The sequence below is a fragment of the Perissodus microlepis genome, chromosome 3 (genome assembly GCF_051167445.1).
Source record: "Perissodus microlepis isolate ML-2025 ecotype Zambia chromosome 3, ASM5116744v1, whole genome shotgun sequence".
NCBI lineage: Eukaryota > Metazoa > Chordata > Actinopteri > Cichliformes > Cichlidae > Perissodus > Perissodus microlepis.
The window spans coordinates 43,688,492-43,712,221 of NC_140463.1; the positions used below are offsets into that span (position 1 = coordinate 43,688,492).

At 42.4% G+C, this 23,730-nt stretch overlaps 1 protein-coding gene across 3 annotated transcripts in view; it reads left to right on the plus strand.

Moving 5' to 3' along the window:
* Positions 1-17,629, plus strand: part of kirrel1a (kirre like nephrin family adhesion molecule 1a) — a 32,390-nt gene extending 14,761 nt beyond the window's left edge. The window contains exons 2-15 of one of the 3 annotated variants that reach the window (XM_084924584.1): positions 762-911; positions 4,342-4,491; positions 4,583-4,740; positions 4,866-5,016; positions 5,389-5,494; positions 5,713-5,861; positions 6,045-6,172; positions 9,592-9,718; positions 9,990-10,090; positions 11,516-11,732; positions 12,105-12,212; positions 12,486-12,613; positions 12,900-13,013; positions 15,083-17,629. In XM_084924584.1, the coding sequence (XP_084780710.1) occupies positions 762-911; positions 4,342-4,491; positions 4,583-4,740; positions 4,866-5,016; positions 5,389-5,494; positions 5,713-5,861; positions 6,045-6,172; positions 9,592-9,718; positions 9,990-10,090; positions 11,516-11,732; positions 12,105-12,212; positions 12,486-12,613; positions 12,900-13,013; positions 15,083-15,745 (2,450 nt within the window). In that variant the 3' untranslated portion in view covers positions 15,746-17,629. The remainder of the gene's footprint in view (positions 1-761; positions 912-4,341; positions 4,492-4,582; positions 4,741-4,865; positions 5,017-5,388; positions 5,495-5,712; positions 5,862-6,044; positions 6,173-9,591; positions 9,719-9,989; positions 10,091-11,515; positions 11,733-12,104; positions 12,213-12,485; positions 12,614-12,899; positions 13,014-15,082) is intronic. The other 2 variants (XM_084924587.1, XM_084924585.1) reach the window with 2 other exon arrangements.
* Positions 17,630-23,730: the final 6,101 nt, after the last annotated feature.

Below are 23,730 nucleotides of genomic sequence, written 5' to 3' on the forward strand. Positions count from 1 at the left end.
CGAAATAACAAGTGGGAGAGAGGGAAAAAATGGAGGCGAGAGACCGAATGGAAAGACTGAAGATTTGAAGCAAATCTTGCAGCGGCTGTCTCTCGTGTATCGTACGTGCACCATGTCTTCAGGGGACACCTAATTACAACTCGTCATCGTACTGCATGAAACAGTGGCTGAAGCCCCCCCCCCCACACCCGTTTTCCTCATGGTGGTAGTGGGCTACAAACTGGAGTGAGAGAGTGTGGTAGACAATGACAGCCACTGTAGTTTTGGTTGGGGAGTGGAAGCCTGGGAGATGACTCATAGGCAGGAATGAAGAAGGGAGAAACAAGAGGGAAACGAGAGGGAGGATCGGGGAGTTTTGGAGAAATAAAACGTCAGGAGTGAGGGAGAAAAGGGGGTGTGAGACACCCTATGGCTGAAGTTGTCAGTTTGATCTCCTCTCGTGAGTGAGCGTTGACTGCCTCTTCCACTTCATTCTTTCTCTTTCTTTCTTCTCCAGTTCTGCTCTTTTCTGACACCCCTGTCTCACCACGCTGTTCTTTGCTGCCCTGCGCCCTCACTTAATGCCCATGAGCCACTGTGTGATCAAACGTGGTAATTATGGCCTTCCATTGCTGCTGGGAGAATAAAGTTTGAATCAATTAGCCATAAAAGGTATAGGCCGATACACTTGAACGAATGATTTTTACTTAAGCTTCTCTTTAGCGTGTACACATAAAAATATCTTATAATTCCATAACTTATCCCTCTGTTTTCTCCACCAGTTTGGACAGCGAGATTCTCTCAGGAGCCAGCAGACCAGTCGGTGGTGCGGGGCCAGAGGGTGATCCTGTCCTGTGTTGTATTCAACTATTCTGGCATTGTTCAGTGGACCAAAGATGGCTTGGCTCTGGGCATTGGAGAGGACCTCCGAGGTGAGACATCATACAGCCTCCCGAGGCCCTTCTTTCACTCAGTTGAGCATGTGACTAAGATTGTTTTATTATTAAAGCTGATTCTGATATCTTTGGATCGGAGCAGCTCTCGGGCTACGTTTCATGCTGCGTCTTTAGAGAAGCAGAAATTTTGATAGTGTCTGGACTTTTTTTTCCCCCTGATTCTCCATTCATGAGGTGTCTGGCCTACAATATTTACAGTGCACATGGGTAAAGTTGTACTGTGCTATGGCACCAAGCTAAAAGTGGGACTCCAGAAGGCATCAAGGTGCTACAATTGTTTAGTTTCTTTTTGTTTTGTTTGTGTGACTTTTTCCGACAATCAGCAAAAATTGGAAATGCACAAACCAAAGTACATGCAAGGCAAAAGGGATGACTGAATTCCACCTTAATGAGAGCTTCTGCACCTGCCACAAAGTCTGAGTAGTAGGGCAGTTATGGAATAGCTTGATAGCATGTTGAAAGCCTATAGAAATAGTGCAGTGATTCGCTCTTAAAGTTTGGAGGTTTTATTAAAAGTTCTTTAAAGCCATATGAGTCTCAGCTGTGCTTTGGGCTAAATGTGATCATCAGCACAAAACTACCGTCTATGATGGCCTCACAAAATAAAATAGTTAGCAAGACAAAGTTGCTAGAAGCCTGGCTCCAACATCATGGCCTTGAAAGGGTTTTTCAATTGGACTGGTTAACACTGAGGACCGCCACTGATATTTGTTTTTGTAATGAATTAATCTGCAGAGTACTTTCTTGATAGGGTAATGAATCGCTTTGTCTAAAAGTAAACCAGTAATAATTTCCATAACCCAATGCCACATATTCAAATGGTTTTAGTTGACCAACAGTAACCACCAAACATCATCCATTCAGTGTGATGCTGTGTATGCTAAAGAAAAGCAGTTAGACTTTCACCGGGTCTATTCTGTGGCATGGTAGAAACATTGTTGCTTTTGTTTCTCTTGTGGACTTTGACAGTTTTGTTAATAAAGCAGAACACACTGCCACATTGTGAACGATACACTCTTGCTCAGTGTTACTAAAGCCTGTCTCATTGTAACTGTGGTATCTACTGCTTACTAAGTGTTTTTGCTGGAGAAAATGTTGGTTACAGGTGTGCCTGCGCGAGTTTCCCACAGTGATAAAAGAGGATACTGTCATATTAAAAAGAAGACACATTAACTACCATCGCAGATGTCTCATCACTTACTGTTTATTACACTCACAAATATCCTTTTTGATAAAGTTAAGGCTGGACCAAGTATAGGCTGATAGGGGCTCATTTCATTGTTGGGCTGTTCTCCAGAATCCTGCGAGTGTCTTTACATTATAATTCAAAGCACCTTGAGGTGATTTGTTGTGATTTGGTGCTGTATAAATACACCAGAATTGAATTGGAATCAGATTGTTGTGGCACACTGTGTACATCTTTCAGCTTATGATATTTTTAGCAATTTCCTCCACATATCTTCAGTTTTTTTGATGGGAATTTCTAAACTCCCTTGGGCAGGTTTTGTAGACACCCTTCATTTTGACTAAGGAACATCACCACCTCTGTATTATTAGCAGTGGGTGACACTGATTAGCTGCCTGCTGATTTTTATTGAAAGGGCGATTCATCGCTATATACGTAACCCTCCTTCTGTTATGAAGCTCTCTGCCTGTACTGTTTCCATTTTTACCTCACATGATTCCTAGTCTGATTTTGCCTGACTTGGGCAAAACTTGGGGGCAAATGATGCATCTCATCGCTTGTTTCTAACATTGTCAGAACTGCACTGATTAGCCCAAAGGGACTAATGCTGGGGCTGTGCAATTACTGGTCTAAACAAGTGGGTACATTTTTAACTGATTGGTCCAGAGGGGCACTGCATCATCTGTCTCATGTTGTTGCCTTGTATTTGTTGTTATTGTTTTTCTGCAGATGTTGTCAATTTATAGTGTACATTTTTTCTGCTTGGCTCTGGATTACTTTTGTTTCACCATTTATTCCTCTCCTCTCCTCTCCTCTCCTCTCCTCTCCTCTCCTCTCCTCTCCTCTCCTCTCCTCTCCTCTCCTCTCCTCTCCTCTGTCATCTTATTCCTTTGTGACCTTCCCATCTAAGATCCCTTGTTCCTTTCTTTCTCCTTTGCTCTCCTTCTTTCAGCTGCCACTGTTGCACTGAGGCCTCTCTCATATTCTTCTTTTAACTTGTCGGGCTCGTCTCTCCTTAGCTTGACACACTCTTATTTCATCCCCTCCTCTTTCTGTCATCCTTTCTGTCATTTCTTTCTCCTTCGGCCTGTCCTTGTCTGTCCTGCCTTTTCCTCATTCCTCCTTACTTTAGTTGATTCATATTATTACTGTAACAGTCTAGTGCCTAAAGCTTGAAAAACAAACCCCCCCCCCCAAAAAACAAAAAAAACAAAAACGTGAATGAACACTGGCCACTTAGTGCACACATACTCTCACTGTGTGTGTGTTGTTTGTGTATGGAGCACTATCCCTCTGCCCCCCACCACCATCCCTGCTTCTCTGGGCTTTTCATACGCTTTCTCGCCCTCAACATTTCACATGCAAATGCACGCATATACAAGGCACACGCATGCACAAATGCATGCAGAAAGAAGGACGCGCAAGGTTAGGCGAGCTGCAAGGCTCAGTTCAGAGGCTGCACATGCAAACGGCAGCAGAGATCTATTTTTTCACATGTGAACTACGTCTGGGCAGCAAACATGAATTCTGCACCATGGACTAGAGTCGATGTGAGTCCTCTAAAACGTTGCTGTCATAATGCATTCATCTTTTCCCCCTGCTGGGTAAAGAGAGCAGGGATGCCACCTAATGGTGAGAATGTATAGTGTATTGTCACACAACTGGGTTGTATGCTGGATGGGGGAAGGGAAGGGAAGATTACAAGGCTGTGTCTCGTGTGTGTGTTTTACTGTGCATGCGCATCGTGAAACTAAGTGAATGCATGCTTGTTTTTTTTTAAATCAGTCACGTCATGTGGCCGTGCTTTTCTCTGTTGTCCTTTACGCTGATGGTTAAAAGGTCCAATTTCTACCTCACGTATGACACATATCTGATGATTTAAATCTGCCGGAACTTCAGCAAGCTGCAAGGTATTGCAGAATATGTTGGCATGTGACTATGGGTAGTTAGTATTTGAAGGTTCAAATATAAAAGATGAATAAAAAAAAAAAAACAGAAGCACACAAGACAACATTGATACGTGGGAATAGATTTGAGACTACAGCTAAAATGTCAACATAAGAGTGGAAATACAGATTAAAAATGTCCCTGTTGCTTGTCTTTTTATTGTTTTCAGATGTGCCGGAACCCTAAACAGATATACAAAGCAAGCAATAATATAATATGCACTCTTTGTTTGTTGTGAAGCTATATCCTTGGTTTGTGTATGTGTGTTCCCAGCCTGGCCCAGGTACCGTGTGCTGCGGGTCCAGGAGTTGGGCCAGTACAACCTGGAAATCCTGTCAGCTGATCTGTCCGATGACTCCCTGTATGAGTGCCAGGCGCCAGATGCTGCCCTGAGGTCCAGGAGGGCCAAACTCACTGTCCTCAGTATGTTTGTGTGCTTCTGTGTCTTTGCACATGACTATGGGATGCACGCGAGACGGTGTTTGATTCTAACTGCGCTCTTTTTCTGCTGCAGTCCCCCCAGACGACCCAGTGATTGATGGGGGTCCGGAGGTACTGCTGAATGCAGGGGAGTCCTACAACCTGAGCTGTGTGTCTCGAGGGGCAAAGCCGCCCTCCATGATCGAGTGGCTCAAAGATGGTCTACCTGTGGAGGGGGCTAACAGCATCACTGTAAACCTAAAAAGACAAACCCACACATGAGCCTAGAAATACTGAACACACATACACAGTATCTGCAGTTCTAACACTCCTATATGTGCGTATCTCTCTCTGTCTTCCTGTCCTCCAATCATCAGGAAGTGCTTCCAGACAGGAAGCGGGTGACCACACGGAGCTATCTGCCTATCCAGCCGGTTGACACCGATACTGGGAGGAACTACAGTTGTGTGGCCACCAATCTGGCTGTTCCCACTGGCAAAAGCACAACCGTCACTCTTAACGTGCACCGTAAGCAGTGATTTTCTTAATACAGACAAGTTAGCAAACTGAGAAAAAAAATAATGTATTCCACATCTCATTCAGATTCCCTGACTAAAGCATAAATACATATATTAAAAGCAAATATTTACTACAGAGACAAACACAAATATAATGACTGTTCCCCCTGCTACTTTTATTATTATTATTTTTATGACAAAAAAGAACAAGCATCATAATTTTGAATGTATACCATCTGCCACCAGATAAAAGCTTTTATAGCAGCTATTAAGTAATGCGCGGCAGCCATTTTGCATCAGCCTGTCCTCCAGATTGCTGCATGCATTAGATGTGCTAGGGCCTGCTCTTATGTGAGTCTCTTTTGCTCTCTCTCTCCTCCAGATTCACCAGTAGTGACCTTGTCCATTGAGCCTCGCTCTGTCCTAGAAGGGGACAGAGTCACTTTCACCTGCCAGGCTCATGCCAACCCTCCTATCATGGGCTACAGGTCGGCTTCATTCTCATTTTCAGCATGCTTCTTAAAGTAGCCGTTACAAAGTCAAAGTGACAGATTTTAGTTTCAAACAAAGTTATGGTTTCTTTTAAATCCACTCTGTGTACTCAGGGAAACAATTTTAGGTTTCAATTCATGTCACACATGCTACTCATCTTTGTGTTTTTCCGATTTTTTTTTTAGTACATCTAACGCACTGTATTAAATCCTAGATGGGCTAAGGGCGGCGTGGTGCTGCAGGGTGCCAGGGAAAGCGTGTTCACCACCAAGGCCGACCACTCCTTCTTCACCGAGCCGGTTTCATGTCTTGTTTTCAATGCTGTGGGAAAAACGAATGTCAGCATCTTGGTGGACGTTCACTGTGAGTCACACTGTAGTCATCTCACTATGTTCAATAAGTTGCGGCCCACTTCACTCACTACGGTCCAGAGTCAGAGGGATAAAACACACCATTGTTGTGTTTCTTTTTCTCCGAGTAGCTTTTCCCCTTTTAGTCCTACTGCATTATTACTCTCTCTGTCTCCCTTTCAATCTCTGTCTCCAGTCGGTCCAATCCTGCTGGTGGAGCCACAGCCAAAAACAGTAGATGTCGACTCTGATGTGACCCTCAACTGCAAATGGGCTGGAAACCCTCCACTCACACTCACCTGGTTCAAAAAGGGTTCAAACATGGTAAGAAGCTAAGAGCCCACGCTTTGCACATTTTCCTCTGTACTTGTGCTCACACTGTTTTTACAGGTCACACTTTCTTCCCAAGTGTTTACAAAAGCGCCCGGTCATCGAAAAGCATTATGTTATATTTTCAAACACCATCTTTTATATTTATAACTTACATGAAACCAGGTTTTGATTTGTTGTCTATAGTAATATGATTCCAATTTAGTAACTCTATCCTAATCTATAAAAAGCAAAAGGTATTAATAATATTTAATATTTCAAATATGTCAATAAAGTTCTTTTCAATTTGAATTTTAGAAAATCTGTTTGTTGACAAATGTCTGGTTAACTATTAGTAATTTGTCGCTCACATCTATTGTATTTCCCCCCAAAAATGGTAAATTTAGTTGGTGTTTGCAAATAATAACCTGTATGTAAAAAATGAGTAAAGTGATCATGACCTCACTCACTGGTTTACAAAGTACCATTTTTTTATGGAGGATCGGGAGATGATGATTTCATGATTTAATATTGACTTGTGGAAAAAACTATGAGCTAGAAAATAAGACATTAATACAATAATTCATTATTTGATAATTTCATGGACAATAAAAATGGGAATTATAGATAAATATTTCTAAATTAACTATTAATCTATCAATAAATACTTCAAATAGAAAAAGGATTTACAGAAAAAATCTCAATAAACTCTCAATAGGAAACCTCATTTAACCTCATGTAGTTAAGCTATTGGATTAGCTGCTCCAGTTAGCATTTAAGTAAATGCTTGTGCTTGTTTAAGGACACTTAACCTCAGTGTATGACTGAGCCTGTATAAGAAGTATGCAAAGGGACACTGCAGTGAAATGATCCTCTAAGTGTGCTCTGGTGAACTCAGCCTGACCACCTGTTATAAATAACGTGCTAACATGGCTAACCGTAGCATCACTTTTAGCCTCATGTTAGCTTTTGAAAATATTACTAGCACTAGCTAGCTATCGTTTTTAGTAAGCTAATTTGCTCTTCACAAACAAAAAGCCTGTCACATTTACACACAGTGTTAGAGCAATAACTGAAACATACAACCTTTAAAATAATTATTAAAATGCTCTCATCAGTCCAGATATTACCACATAACGTTCTGATGCTTAAAAGACTTTAGACAGGGTGATTACAATGACAGAACATCAGTTCAGTCATTTCTTTTATTATTGATATTCAACAAAGTATGAAACACTGAATTATGAAAGTGCAGGAAAGCCAAGGACACGTGATTTCTGATAGACGGATCATAAATGGCCCAGCATTTTTCAAAGAATGCAAGCTGTCCAATTGTATGTTGGTATTGTTTCTGGAAATTGCACAGTTGGATTGATCAGTTCTGCAGAGCAGGGCATGGTACAGCTCAGGGATGAAAACTCTGTCTGTTCATCATCTACCTGAAATTGAGTTATTCATTATTTTGTCTGCTCCTATATCTTGTGCTGCTCAACAGAGCTGTAGACAGGTATAGACTTCTGGCTGATCTTGATGAGTGGTTGTTGCACAGAGGATGCAAAACACTGAGGTTTGTCTCCTCGCCAGGATTAAGCCATCCCTCAGCTTTAAGGTGAAGGAAAGTGGCATAGAAGAGATTCAAGGAAATATTCAAATACGTCCCTCAGCAGCTGCTGATGAATTCTAAAAAGAAAGAGTCAAAAATACTTGCAGGTCACTTTCACCATTCACTTAACAGTGACATCCAACTGCTGATAAATTTGAATAACTCTGATGTATAAAAGAACCTCAACCTCAACCGACAAATGCATTTTCTTTACAAATGTGGCACAATTTAAGGGAAAATAAACAGGCTTTCAAATGGTATGAGATTTACTGACAATAAACAAATCTACCAAACTCATACATCAGATGTGGTGTGATTTTACAGTACTTACTGTATGTTATTAAACCTTTGATGGCTAGGTGTGCAGTGCTCCTTAAATGGTTTTCATTGCTTTGATTTGTGTCAAAGTGTGTGCACTTGTGTAATTAAGACAAATGAACTGAAATTAATAGCATCATCTTTAGCCTTTCTCTTGATAGAGCATAGCAATACAAGGACTAACAGACATAATCGCCCTGTCAAGTCTTTTAAGGCTTCAAGTATCAGAAAATTATGTGTTAACATCTGGACTGATGAGCCCGTGTCTACTGCCATTTTTGTTTTACACACAATTCCTCTTTTTAAATAGCATTTTTGAAAATCAATTTTTTACACTGCAAATTTGAAATGTTTTTTTATTGAGAGTTATTTTTGTTCTGTAAATCCTTTTTTCTATTTGAAGTATTTATTAATGGGATAATAGTTAATTTAGAAGTATTTATATTTCTTATATATTCTTTCTTAAATATCTATAATTCCTCCTTTGGATGTTGATTAAATAAAAAAAATAATGAACTATTTTATTACTGTCTAAATAAATAAAATAAACATTAGATAAACCACAAAATGCTTTATCTGATGTCTGACTCTTCTGGACCTCCATATTTTTGGCCAACACCCTGCTTCTTTTTTTGTTTTCTTCTTTTTTGAGTTTAAAATGACCTGAGATCTGAGATCTAAGCCATTATAGAGGGAACCCTATTCTAACCTTTGCAGAAAGGTAAAGCAGGCATTTATGGAATGAATTTTGGTGTGTGTCACTTTGACTCTTTATGGATTATTTGCCAAAAATTTAACAAAAGCTTTTAATAAAAGCAAAAATAATGCTTCTGTTTTGCCTAGGCTTAGAGTTATGGTGGTCACCAATGACAGCTCAGATCTCAGAGGCTCAACATGGGGCTCTTTAAGGATTGACTTGCGTCTGGAACCAGCCTCTAATGGTTATTCGGCACACTGCAGTGTCTGGATTTATATCTGACTGAATTTTTGAGGATCAGCAGTTACCTCTTTGTGCTGTTGCTACCATAAGTGTCACCATTGACTGTTTGGTTAGCAATAAGGCTGTTTATGTTAGCTGCGGTGACTTACAGTGGGGAAGAGACCATCACTAAGACAGTAAAAGAAATGGGCTTGTTACATGTCTTTGTTTGGAAACTGTGGTCTGCCTTGGCCAAAAACCACATCTGCATAATCAAACTCGTTCAGGTGTTTTTCTTTCTTTATATTTAGACATAATTTAACATGGCTAATTTTCAGATGGATTTGGTTGCTAAGCGTCTTCAAAACCTTTGTAATAGGTTAAAATTGGATGTGCATGTTTGCATTGTTGGCAATTTAGAGTCAGAGTGGAAGAACACGTTTAATTAAATACTATCTACAATGAGATCTTTTGAGATAATACACATGGACCTTTTTCTCCCTATACACTGTACATGTGGACCTTTATTCTGTTTATTCCTTGCTGCAGTTTTGCAGATGCCTTGTTTATATTTCTTTTTTCACTCCCCCACAGGTTCTGAGTAACAGCAATCAGCTGTTTCTGAAGTCGGTAAGCCAGGCGGATGCTGGCCAGTATGTATGCAAGGCTATCGTCCCACGGATTGGAGTAGGAGAGACTGAGGTCACGCTCACAGTCAACGGTCAGCAAACATCAACACAGTTTAATGTGTCACTGCTTGTAAACGAAAATGTTGTACTTTCAAAAAGGTCAGCGTCTCTGTAATTGAAAAAAAAAATTGCTATATGTCTAAAGTGGTGGTCACTTGTTTTTGACCATCCTACACCTCCTTTTGAACAGGTCCGTAAGGTCAACAGTTAAAAAAAGAAAAGAGCGATAAGCTTGGGTTTAGCGGTTTTTAGTAGTTTCTTTTACATCTTTGTTAAATGCATCCACGTGTTCTCTCCCTGCAGGCCCGCCCATCATTTCCAGTGATCCAGTCCAGTATGCCGGGAGAGGGGAGAGAGGAGAGGTGAAATGCTACATAGCTAGTACACCTCCTCCAGATAAGATAGTAAGTGAAAGGAAATGTGACTCATTTGTGGCGAAAAAACCGAAGAGAATTTTTCCACATTTTAGTCTAGACCAAGAAAAACGCCAAACCAGGAGAAGCTTTGGTCACAGAGACAACAAGGTTGTGCCTTTTAGTCCGACAGCAGTATCTATTTTATGGTTACTGTACCTTCCTTTTCGTAAATGGTTCTTTTCCTGCATGGCGAATCCTTTTAGGCACCGACACTGTCCCCTTTTCTATTTGAGTGGTGACTCACCCTTAAACTCTCCTAGAATGTTCTTCCATCCCATCACATAAACAAACCAACACTAAGCCGGCCCGCTTTTAGCTCTGCGTCAGAAATCGTCCTGGATGCTTTCCCTGCTTGGTTGTATCACAGAAACGCAGCAGTAGTAGCGCCGCGGCTCCCCCACCTCTGTGACTGATCCAGCCTGACTTGCGTTGCACGCTTCTAATGCAAGTGGCGGTGGTTTGGGCAGAGAAAGATTTATAAAATATAAAAGACTGGGGAAGAACAGTTGTCCCAGTAAACGCCACAGCCAAGAGAATCTCCTTCTCTCGAATAAGTGGGCAGATTATGGAAACATGTGGGCTTATGTATAATTAACTCACCTTAGCGCAGTACTTCAGTGCTGAATAATACAGCTGCTTTTAGTGGCTTTAAGGTTGGACGATGTGCAAGATTCTCACCAGCTCATTCATCTATTACTGTCATGTCATTCTACAATGTTAGTGTGACACATTATAGCCAGTTGGGATTTTTAAAATAAATATCTTAACAGCTACGATCACCCTGTTGTGTTGAGAAAAGCAAAAATTTAAACAGCGGTAATTTAAATTTTTTTATTCATGTTTGAAAAACTGAAAATGTAGTGTGGCGATAGCACAAATCATTAAACTGTTACTTCTCATTTATTCTTTACAAATACATTATTCGTTTTTGAGGTAAAGATCTTCTGCATTTATTAGCCATACTGTGAACACTTTTATGTAACCAGTTCTGTTTCAGATACCCTTTAATGTGCTTGAATACAGCACATTAATATGTATTTGTGCACAAATGCATAACTGGAAGCATTTGACTTGACTGTGATTTGATAGCTGGGGTGGGAATCATAAAGTAAGTCATAATAATATCCTCATATGTTTCCCATGGTAACGACGGTATCACAGAACAACTCCTGCTATAATGGTTGCAAGAGTAGGACTCGTCACAGTATTTATGTAACTTTATTATGGAGTGAAATAAAGTAGTGACTCCTGCACGGCTACAAAAAAATCATGACATTAGTGCAAAACACAGTGTGATGTTTTTTTTCTATACTGAGCAGGTCTTACACAGCTTTCCTGACTACAATGAATCTGCTCTTGAAGCCTTTTAATTGAATCTGATTTAGTCTAACGGGGTTTGTGCGTGCGCGTCAGGTGTGGGCGTGGAAGGAAAACGTGTGGGAGAAGGAGAAGGGGACGCTGCTGGAGAGGTACACAGTGGAGCAGAGCAAACTGTCATCTGAGGGCGGTGGCGTCCTCTCCACCCTCACCATCAACAACGTGATGGAGTCCGACTTCCTGTCCACTTACAACTGCACGGCCTGGAACTCCTTCGGCCCGGGCACCATGATCATCACGCTGGAGGAGACCGGTGTGTTTCACATATATTTATGGAACATTTTTCAGTATTCTGGAGAAAATCTCAACAATGAAATGACCATCTAGTGGGAAGGAGAAGTGCACACAATTATTCAGAGGTTTCACAAGGAACGTAGTAAAGAAGACAATGATTAGAGTATGAGTTTAAAACAAAATATGCACATAAATCATAGTAAAAGCTGATTGTGTGTATGCATATACTGTATCTGCTAAGCGACTAATAGATGTTTCCTGCTTATATATTAAATTTTACATGTCTTGTTATGTAGCTTCATAAAATATTTGTTCCATTAAAGCATTGCTGCTGCAGCGATGAGCAGACATCTGTAACTCACTGTTCCTCTCTCTCACCCTCTCATTACAGAGGAGGTTCCAGTGGGGCTAATAGCTGGTGGGACCGTGGGCTCTACCATCCTCTTGTTCATATTCCTGCTGGTCCTCGTTCTCATTTTCTACCGGCAACGCAAAGGCAGTGAGTCATACTCTCCATATGCTTTCACATACATTATAAAGAAAATCTGCAAATCCATTGTTTCCCATGCCTTTTATGGGAGCATCGCAGATTAAATGCTTCATTTAATGCCAAAAAACGGGCAGCAAACCAGAGAAAATCAAACACTTACGACTTCCTCTCCACCATATGGATGCAGGTCCCCTCTTAACTTGTTCCCTTCAGCTCACGAAAACACACTGACTGACAAGCGTGTGTCAAGCTGCATTCAACCTCGCCGTGTTTTGCTTCCAGGTCGGCGCGGGGTCACGCTGGGTAAGCCCGACATCAAGGTAGAAACGATAAACAAGGAGACCCACAGCTTAGAGGAGGACTCCGGCAGCGTGTCCACAGCTTCGCGCATGGTCAAGGCCATGTACTCGGTGAGAAGCGGCAGGGTGTGTGCGTCTGTGTGTGTGTGTTTGGGTTGGATACTGTTTACACAGCCTGTAGTTGTAGAAAAAAACCCTCAGATTAACTCGGTAACCTCTTCCTGCACCACACTGTGGCTTTTGACTAAAGAAAAACACCATGTTTTTTCCCTTTTAATCTCCCCTTTTTAACACTTTCAATCCCATTTTCTCTTCTCCTGTCACACTCTGTCGCCTCCTTCCCTTTTCCTGTCCCCTCCTTGTTTTTGTTTTTTTGTTTTGTTGTTTGACGGTTTAGTTTCTCCCCTCTGTGTCCTTCTCTCCTTCCAATCAGCCCTTTAAAGATGACATAGAGCTCAAGTCTGACCTCCGCAGTGACACCCTGGACACCCGCCAGGAGTATGACCTCAAGGTGAGATCACACAGATGCCAGAAACATTTGCGTATGTCAGTTCAGGAATGAGTGTTCTTCAAAACGTTGGAAAAAAGATTTCTGAAGCCAGATTTTTCCTTTGGGCTAATCGTCTTTTCAGCAGAGATGTGTTCTGCCTCATTTGCTGGTGGTATGCTGGGAATAGTGTAAGTGCTGTACTCAGTATCTGTGAGAATGTTAGAGTAGGATATTTAAGATCAAATTTTTTCAATGCAGCTGGCCTTAATTGCTGGAGCTCTTTTGGTCTTTTCTGCCTTTCCCTCTCAGTCCAACTGTGATGTAACTCTTCCCTCTGATTACATAGCGAGCTGGCTGCAGAGTCATTACAAGACAAAACAGAGAAGAAGACAAAAACTCCATAAATTGGAAAGAAATGTTTAAAAGAACAAACCAGGTTCAAGCACACTCTGCCTATTTAGCTGGCATGAATCATTTACACATTTTGACACTGTGGGGTTGGGCTAAGGTGATGAATGAATTTTCACGCATACAGCTGCCAAAATGTTCTTCTGAACTCCCCGCGCCCCCACCCTCCACCCACCATGAATATTTTGTGAGGGCAACCAAACCACCCCACTAGCTGAAGTGCTGCCTTGGATCACTTTGAAGAAACAGAGACATGAATCCGCCCCAGGAGGTTGTTAGATCACCCCGACAACTGCCTCAGCCAGACTGCTTTTTTAAAAAAAAATTTTGTTCTTCCTGCTGCCTGAAGCAGCAAAACAGTGAAGCAAAGTTGGGTGGGAGAGAAGTCTGAAAGACAATGAAATTGCAGAAACATGTTAGATTGAGCTGAAGAGAAAATCGCGATGTAGTGAGCAAGGAAAGCATCGTTTCATTTTTAACGCAGGCATCCTGGGGTCAGCCCTGCATGTTGTCCTGCTGCTCATGGATGCTTAAATTCAGCAAGAATCAGAATTTATTCTTATTGTTAACTTGACTAATCTGGTCTCCTGGGATACAAAATACACAGTAAGAATACCTGCCAAATAAAAGCCCAAATTCTGTATATACACTGGAAAGTTGATATCTCTGCGAGCTGCTAACAGCAGTTAAAAACACCCAGATATAGACGGTGGAGAGATAATAGCACTAAAGCTACTAAACCTTTAAAAAATGATTCTTATGTGTTGTCTTTTTTGGCAAATGAAACTTAAAATATAAGCACATGGAGGTGAGAGAGAGTCTGTAAACATAACTGTAGAATAATGTACAAATTGTACAGTTATTTGCAGTTTTATCATCTGTTGACATTTTTGACAAAGCATTGATATTTCATTTTTAAATGGCCCAGTTATCGTCAGTTTTTTAGGACACCCTTAGTGTAATGTGCATTTTCTTGTTAATTGATCAACAGAAATGCATTTTATATTTGAGTGAAATTCATAACAGTAAAACAAACGGTGAAACTTGTGTGTTTCTATTAGCAAATATTTGAACTGAAACTAATGAGATATACTCAGTGTACTCTTACATGCTATCCTCTTCCTTTCTATAATAATTTTGACCACTGGTTAAATATTGGTTACACATTTTTATGTGCATAATTTCCAGCTTTTCATTAAAATTATTACGCATGCAAATAAAAGTCTAAATGTAAAAACTGACAAGAAGGGTGACACGATGTCACGGTTCTCTCAGCTGTCGGGTTTGATAGGGCAGTGCTGCAGACGAATCATGCAGGGTGCTTTAGCCTTGAGTGTCACTGTAATTTTTGAAGACTCCCAAGAAATCGATTTGCACTCATTTCTGCAAAGGACTCGAGCAGCTGAGTCACGATTAAGGAGCAAACTGGCCACACAGCACGATTTTAATGAATCTTCACCTTGATGTTAAACAGCTTAAAACTTGTGGTTAGCCCTGACCTCTGACCTTCCACGACTACAGAAAAGTCTCTGAGAGAACAGAAAGGAACATGATTTACTACAGAGACCTTTGAACTTTGCTAAATTGTTAAAAAATCATTAAAAATAAACTCTCTGAACTCTTTTTACTCATTCTTTCTTTTGTTTCCTGCTGTCTTTCTCTGCCTCTGTTTCTCTCTTCAGGACCCCACCAATGGCTATTACAATGTGCGAGCCTCCACCCACGATGAAGTCCGTCCTGCCTCCCATTCCACCATGCACTACTCTGACTACCGCTCCCCCACGGGAACACCAGGGGGAGCTGCATCTATTAGCAGCAGCACCGGTGGCTCAGGTGCCACAGCCAGCGGAGGAGCCCCAGGGCCCCCTGGCCCCCTCACGTCACCCGGACGCCCACAAGCCTGCTACGACCCGCGACCGCCTTCCAGACTGTCCCACATCAGCTACGCCCAGTTCAACACATTCACCCGCGGGGGCCAGAGCCAGCAGCCCCCGGCTAACCCTGCCCCTGCCACCAGTGACTTCCCTGGGGACTGCAGCCTCTTGGACTCCACTTCCCAGCTGGCCTACGACAACTATGGATACCCCTCGCACTACCAGACCTACCGAATGGGTTTTGCACCATCCAGCTTGGCTCCTCTGGAAGCCGGCCCGTCTTACGAGATGTACGGGGTAGGATCTGGGGTGGGCAGCCCTGGGGTTGGGGTTGGCCCAGGAGGCCCAGCTCCCTCGGGATCAGAGACTGGACTAGGAAAGTACGGCAGCTCCACTCGCTTCTCCTACACCTCACAACACTCTGACTACTCCCACAGCCGGCACACACAGCGGATGCAGACTCACGTGTGAGACAGAGATGCATACCCGCCTCACAGTCTTAGCTGCGCATGAGGAAGCATCTTATAAATAGAGTCACACCTGAAAACACTCAGTCACAAATTGACATGCACACATTATCACACACTAACATGAACACACCCTACTAAACACAAACACAACTACAGAAGACAAAAAAAACATGACACACACACAGGCACAAAGTCAGACAACCATGCCCGTGAGACGGGGGTAGGGGAAACAAGCAAGGAGCGAGCAAAAGAGAGGGTGGATAGGAAGGAGCTTAATGAGACAGGGAAGGGAAATTCCACAGTTTGGAATTCCCTCACTCCCGATGCGTTTGTAAATCTGAGCTCTGAAAGAGCGGACGGTGCAAGTCACAATCAAGATGGGTAATGAGAGCAAGAACCCGAGAGAGGACAAGAGATCGCTGATCTTTGGAGCCCATAGCCTTTGCTGTGAACTGACGTTGTAAAATGATGACAGAACGTCTTAAAAGCAAACTGAAAAACATAGTACAAACTGATCGGAAGAAACCTCAACCGGTGGAAGTCATTCCTGGCCGTCATTTTAACTTTTCTTTTTGCTGGTTGACTTATTCAGTGATCATAGAGCACATATACATAGTAGCCCAGAGCGCCCTTGTGTACAGTGGCACTTGGCCGTCATGCCTGTCAGGCAGGGTAGGGGACTGTTGGGCTGGGGTGGGGCGGGGGGGCTCAGGGGGGTTGTCGTCATTTTGCACTGCATCAACAGTATTCATGCTTAGACGTCTTAGACATCTATATCTGTGTTATGTCTTCTTTTTATTTGCACACAAGACTAGAGCTTTGTATTCTATTTTTTAACATTACAGAATTATTTTTGTCAGTGTAAAAACATGTAATGTGTACGTACGGACCAAAACTTTGAACGAGAGCGCACGTAGCTCGGGCCTGAGGGAAATCCACTGAGACAAGAGTGCCAACAGAAGAGCCTGAATTCAGGTTGTGTTTCACATCAGAAGGCTGTATCAGTGTATAAAAGAAACCTAGTGCCAAGTGTTCATGTTGTTCTTCACCTTAGACCATGTATATGCAGTAGAAGCTCCTACTATTGGCGGCTGTTGCTTTACAAACCAGGCTTGGGGGCCTTGAGTCATTCCCAGACAGTTTTTTGTAGGCTGGAGCCTTTTTCTCCGAGCTCTGAACTACAAGCCTGGTGCAGACGGGGAGAGAAAACACAGATGTTGGGTTGAGAGTGGCCTTATAGAGGAACATGTCATACATTTCCATTTTTGAATCATTCCTCATCGTCCGTCTGCCAAAAATGGCCAGAGGAGAATGTGTAAGGAGAGGTTTAATGAAGGCTTTTCCACAATATTGACATGTAGTAGTGTATGACTGTGAGCGAGTGTGTGTGTGTGAGAGAGCGAGAGAGAAGGATCAAGGGGGAGTGCGTGGGCGTAGGCACGCACATCGATTTGTACAGTGTGTTTGTATAGATGCGTGAATGACTGAGTGTGTACGGGAAGCATACTTTAAACACGCGGCGCCCCAAACGGAGCGCTCGCGTCACTATTGTATGCACTTGCGTGTGTGCATGTCTGTGTCTAAAAGTGTGTGGGTGTGTGTGTGTTTAAAGTATACGTCCATATCATTTCTCTCACAATCCTGTTACAGTACTTTTATACCTCTGGTAGGACTGTATCCTGTATTATTGTGTCTTTGAATTTAGAAAAATCCAATGTTTATCTTATTGTACTGTTCTTCGTAGCAGAGAAAACTGTTCAAAAGATGTACAACGAACGTTATCAAACTCTCATTTTTTAATTTCATTATCTTCAATATTTTTTAAAAATGGTATGTAATTATTTTTCCACAGTATTACATAAATAAAAGCACTGTTTTTTATAAAGTGTGGCATTTGTCATCTTTGAGTAGGTGGAGATTTTTTTAACATGCACTGCTGGAGCTTCAATTCCTCATTGGAGAGGCCATTATAAGTCTGTAGTATGTTTATAGATGGCAGTATAAAGTGTTTTGGAAAAATAATAATAATCTTTTAATACTTTATCTAATTTTGGGGTCCTAATTTTGGCTGGTTTTGTAAAAACATTGAGTACGTTCTTTAATACAATAGCCTGTGATTCTTTTTACCTTCCACTGCTGTTTTATATCCAATGTACCTGCTAGAGGTTACCAGCATGGGGGTAATCATTCAAATTTTTCCCATATTTATTAGGATCTAATTATAGTTAAGTTTAAATAAAACCAAGACTGCACATGGATTACTGACTGGATGCATTATTGTATGATAATATAAGTGCAATATCCATCCAGGACAGAGAGACACAACTGTTCAAGCTTGTATTCATGCCTGTGGTCAAATTAAGAATAACCAATTAACTATTAGTATAACTATTAGTTACTAAATAATGGATTGGGATTAAATAAGTTTATGCAGCTTCCTGTTCCTTTATTAACATGTAAGTTATTTATTAGGGCCCGAGCACTAAAAGTGCGAAGGCCCTATTGTATCTGCTCCGTTTCTTATTATTATTATTATTAGGGCCCGAGCACTGACAGTGCGAAGGCCCTATTGTACCTGCTCTGTTTATTATTAGGGCCCGAGCACTGACAGTGCGAAGGCCCTATTGTATCTGCTCTGTTTATTATTAGGGCCCGAGCACTGACAGTGCGAAGGCCCTATTGTATCTGCTCTGTTTATTATTAGGGCCCGAGCACCGAGAGTGCGAAGGCCCTATTGTATCTGCTCTGTTTATTATTAGGGCCCGAGCACTGACAGTGCGAAGGCCCTATTGTATCTGCTCTGTTTATTATTAGGGCCCGAGCACCGAGAGTGCGAAGGCCCTATTGTATCTGCTCCGTTTCTTCTTCTTATTATTATTATTAGGGCCCGAGCACTGACAGTGCGAAGGCCCTATTGTATCTGCTCTGTTTATTATTAGGGCCCGAGCACTGACAGTGCGAAGGCCCTATTGTATCTGCTCCGTTTATTATTAGGGCCCGAGCACTGACAGTGCGAAGGCCCTATTGTATCTGCTCCGTTTATTATTATTATTATTATTATTATTATTTCGGCAAATGAATCGGCCTTATGAGGGCCTAAACATGCTCAAAAACTCATGAAATTTTGCACACGCGTCAGGTCTGGTGAAAATTTACGTATTTTAATGTTCTCAGACATGGCCAGGGAAAATTGGCTCAGTAGCGCCACCTAGAAAAATGAAAAACGCGAGCCCCCGGTATGGGTATGACCTACATGTTTGAAAGTCGGTACACATATATAACGTTCAGAGTCGAACAAAAAAGTCTATTATGGCCATGTCCTAAACCCAACAGGAAGTCCGCCATTTTGGAGTGAAGGTGACATTTTGGCTCTGATTTTACCGTTTCCATGCCTTGTACTTTAACGAACTCCTCCTTGGGATTTGGTCCTATAAACTTCAAATTTGGACAGTGCCAACTACACACCTGGGCCATGTTAAATTGCGGAGCTTTTGAGTTTTCACAATACGGTGACGCCGTGGCGCCGCGGCGAATTTCAATGACTCGCCATGAAAATCTTATTGCCTCTCATTCTGTCATACATTGTCCGAGCTGGACCAAAGAGTACACATATGATAAGGCTCCACCCCTGAACACATTTCAACTGCCATATTTGACATCAGGGACAGCGCCACCTAGTGGGAACAGGAAATGTCATGTTTTACACTTTGGGGTACAGTATTGTGATGGGTGACATCTGCAGCCTCAAATTTCTCCAGGAAAGCCTTAAGGAGTTGGTCTTGGGTTACAGTGAAAACTGTGACTTTTCGCAAAAGGGTGTGACCCCAGCAGCATGGCGAACTTTCATGTCTCGCCATGGAGAAACAAATAAGTATAACTCAATGAAATCCAAGCTGATCAGAACCAGACTTTACAGGTATGATGTCAGACCCGCCCTGAACAGATTGATGTGCCCATTGTCGGGAATACGCAGAGCGCCACCTAGTGGCAACAGGAAATGTCATGGCTTTCACTTTGTTGTACTGATTTTCACAGGTTCATCGTGGCCACCTCAAAAGCGGTGAATATCACCATCAGTGCCTCATGATGCTTCAGTGCGAAAATTGTGACTTTAAACTGAACGGCGCACCCTGGTGGGAAGGCGGTTGACCATGAAAAATGAAGTGGCTTTTGAGGGGCTTGGAAAGTTTATATAGGCTTTAAATTTGGCCCACACCTCCAATGTGATGAACGCTTTGTTGTTATGTAACCATTTTCCTTGAATAGCGCAAAATGGCTCCACAGCGCCCCCTACAAAATTTCAAAACCACAGCCCCTGCTCTGTGTTTTATCTATGAGTCTGAAACCTGGTAAGCTTATAGGAGATATCAAGATGTACAAAAAAGTCTCTTGGAGCAATATCCCAAATCCAACAGGAAGTCAGCCATTTTAAAATGAATGTGTAATTTTGGCGACATTTTCCCCTCTTTTCAGGCACCGTACTTTGACGAACTCCTCCAAGGGATTTCATCAGATTGATGCGATCTCCTGTATGTGGCATCTAAAGACCTTTGTTATGTTAAATTGCGAAGCTTTTTACATTCAGGGAAACGGCGTGGTCATGGCAGCACGTGGAGTTTCAATCACTCGCCAAAAAGCAGTAATCTGCTGTCACTCAAAATCACAATGTTCAATCTCTCCCAAAGGTCGTAGGCGTGATGAGACTCGAGCTCGGAAATGTTTGTTATGCCATTTGTCATTAATGGTTAGAGCGCCACCTAGTGGGGCGACTATAATCATGATTGAACGAGATGAAATGTTAGCTGGTGGTTAAAGGCATGAATTCCATCAATGTGACATCAGATCGGACGTGCTGGTTTCAGGTGTTGGGCGTGGCTCGACGCGCCGGGGGTGCGAGGGCCCTCATAACGCTGCTTGCAGCTTTAATTAGGGCCCGAGCACTGAGAGTGCGAAGGCCCTATTGTATCTGCTCTGTTTATTATTATTATTATTATTATTTCGGCAAATGAATCGGCCTTTTGAGGGCCTAAACATGCTCAAAAACTCATGAAATTTTGCACACGCGTCAGGTCTGGTGAAAAATTTTGTATTTTAATGGTTTTACATATGAGCACTGGGAAATGGCTCTAGAGCGCCACCTATGCCTTGTTAAATGCAGCCCTACGACCACATCGTTTGAGCTACATGTATGAAATTTGGCACACATGTGTATCATGCCAAGACGAACAAAAAAGTCTGTGGGCCCATTGACGCAAACCCAACAGGAAGTCCGCCATTTGGACGTGAAGGTGACATTTTGGCTCTAATTTTGCCATTTCCATGCCTCGAACTTTTTCGAACTCCTCCTTGGGATTTGATCATACAAGCTTCATCTTTGGTCAGTGTCAACTACACACCTGGGCCATGTTAAATTGCGGAGCTTTTGAGTTTTCACAATACGGTGAGGCCGTGGCGCCACGGCGAATTTTGATGACTCGCCATGAAAATCTTATTGCCTCTCATTCTGTCATACATTGTCCGATCTGGACCAAAGAACACACATATGATAAGGCTCCACCCCTGAACATATTTCAACTGCCATATTTGACATAAGGGACAGCGCCACCTAGTGGGAACAGGAAATGTCATGTTTTACACTTTGGGATACAGTATTGTGATGGGTGACATCTGCAGCCTCAAATTTCTCCAGGAAAGCCTTAAGGAGTTGGTCTTCGGTTACAGTGAAAACTGTGACTTTTCGCGAAAGGGTGTGACCCCAGCAGCATGGCGAACTTTCATGTCTCGCCATGAAGAAACAAATTAGTATAACTCAATGAAATCCAAGCTGATCAGAACCAGACTTTACAGGTATGATGTCAGACCCGCCCTGAACAGATTGATGTGCCCATTGTCAGGAGTAAGCAGAGCGCCACCTAGTGGCAACAGGAAATGTCATGTCTTTCACTTTGTTGTACTGATTTTCACAGGTTCATCGTGGACACCTCAAAAGCGGTGAATATTAACATGGGTCCCTCGTGATGCTTCAGTGCGAAAATTGTGACTTTAAACTGAATGGCGCACCCTGGTGGCAGCGCAGTTCACCATGAAAGATGAAGTGGCTTTTGAGGGGCTTGGAAAGTTTATATAGGCTTTAAATTTGGCCCACACCTCCAATGTGATGAACGCTTTGTTGTTATGTAACCATTTTCCTTGAATAGCGCAAAATGGCTCCACAGCGCCCCCTACAAAATTTCAAAACATCAGCCCCTGCTCTGTGTTTTATCTATGAGTCTGAAACCTGGTAAGCTTATGGAAGATATCAAGATGTACAAAAAAGTCTCTTGGAGCAATATCCCAAATCCAACAGAAAGTCAGCCATTTTAAAATGAATGTGCAATTTTGGCGACATTTTCCCCTCTTTTCAGGCCTCATACTTTGACGAACTCCTCCAAGGGATTTCATCAGATTGACGCGATTTCCTGTGTGTGGAATCTAAAGACCTTTGTGATGTTAAATTGCGAAGCTTTTTACATTCAGGGAAACGGGGTGGTCATGGCGGCACGTGGTTTCAGTCACTCGCCAAAAAGCAGTAATCTGCTGTCACTCAAAAACACAATGTTCAATCTCACCCAAAGGTCATAGGCGTGATGAGACTCGAGCTCGGAAATGTTTGTTATGCCATTTGTCAGTAATGGTTAGAGCGCCACCTAGTGGGACGACTAACTAATCATGATTGAACGAGATGAAATGTTAGCTGGTGGTTAAATGCATGAATTCCATCAATGTGACATCAGATCGGACGTGCTGGTTTCAGGTGTTGGGCGTGGCTCGACCCGCCGAGGGTGCGAGTGCCCTCATAACGCTGCTTGCAGCTTTAATTAGGGCCCGAGCACCGAGAGTGCGAAGGCCCTATTGTATCTGCTCCGTTTCTTATTATTAGGGCCCGAGCACCGAGAGTGCGAAGGCCCTATTGTATCTGCTCCGTTTCTTATTCTTATTCTTATTATTATTATTATTCAGGTAAAACAAGGGCCTTTTTGAGGGCCTAAACATGCTCAAAAACTCATGAAATTTTGCACACATGCCAGGTCTGGTGAAAAATTTTGTATTTTAATGGTTTTACATATGAGCACTGGGAAATGGCTCTAGAGCGCCACCTATGCCTTGTTAAATGCAGCCCTACGACCACATCGTTTGAGCTACATGTATGAAATTTTGCACACATGTGTATCATGCCAAGACGAACAAAAAAGTCTGTGGGCCCATTGACGCAAACCCAACAGGAAGTCCGCCATTTGGACGTGAAGGTGACATTTTGGCTCTAATTTTGCCATTTCCATGCCTCGAACTTTTTCGAACTCCTCCTTGGGATTTGATCATACAAGCTTCATCTTTGGTCAGTGTCAACTACACACCTGGGCCATGTTAAATTGCGGAGCTTTTGAGTTTTCACAATACGGTGAGGCCGTGGCGCCACGGCGAATTTTGATGACTCGCCATGAAAATCTTATTGCCTCTCATTCTGTCATACATTGTCCGATCTGGACCAAAGAGCACACATATGATAAGGCTCCACCCCTGAACATATTTCACCTGCCATATTTGACATCAAGGACAGCGCCACCTAGTGGGAACAGGAAATGTCATGTTTTACACTTTGGGGTACAGTATTGTGATGGGTGACATCTGCAGCCTCAAATTTCTCCAGGAAAGCCTTAAGGAGTTGGTCTTGGGTTACAGTGAAAACTGTGACTTTTTGCGAAAGGGTGTGACCCCAGCAGCATGGTGAACCTTCATGTCTCGCCATGAAGAAACAAATTAGTATAACTCAATGAAATCCAGTCTGATCAGTACCAGACTTTACAGGCATGATGTCAGACCCGCCCTGAACAGATTGATGTGCCCATTGTCAGGAATACGCAGAGCGCCACCTAGTGGGAACAGGAAATGTCATGTCTTACACTTTGTTGTACTGATTTTCACAGGTTCATCGTGGACACCTCAAAA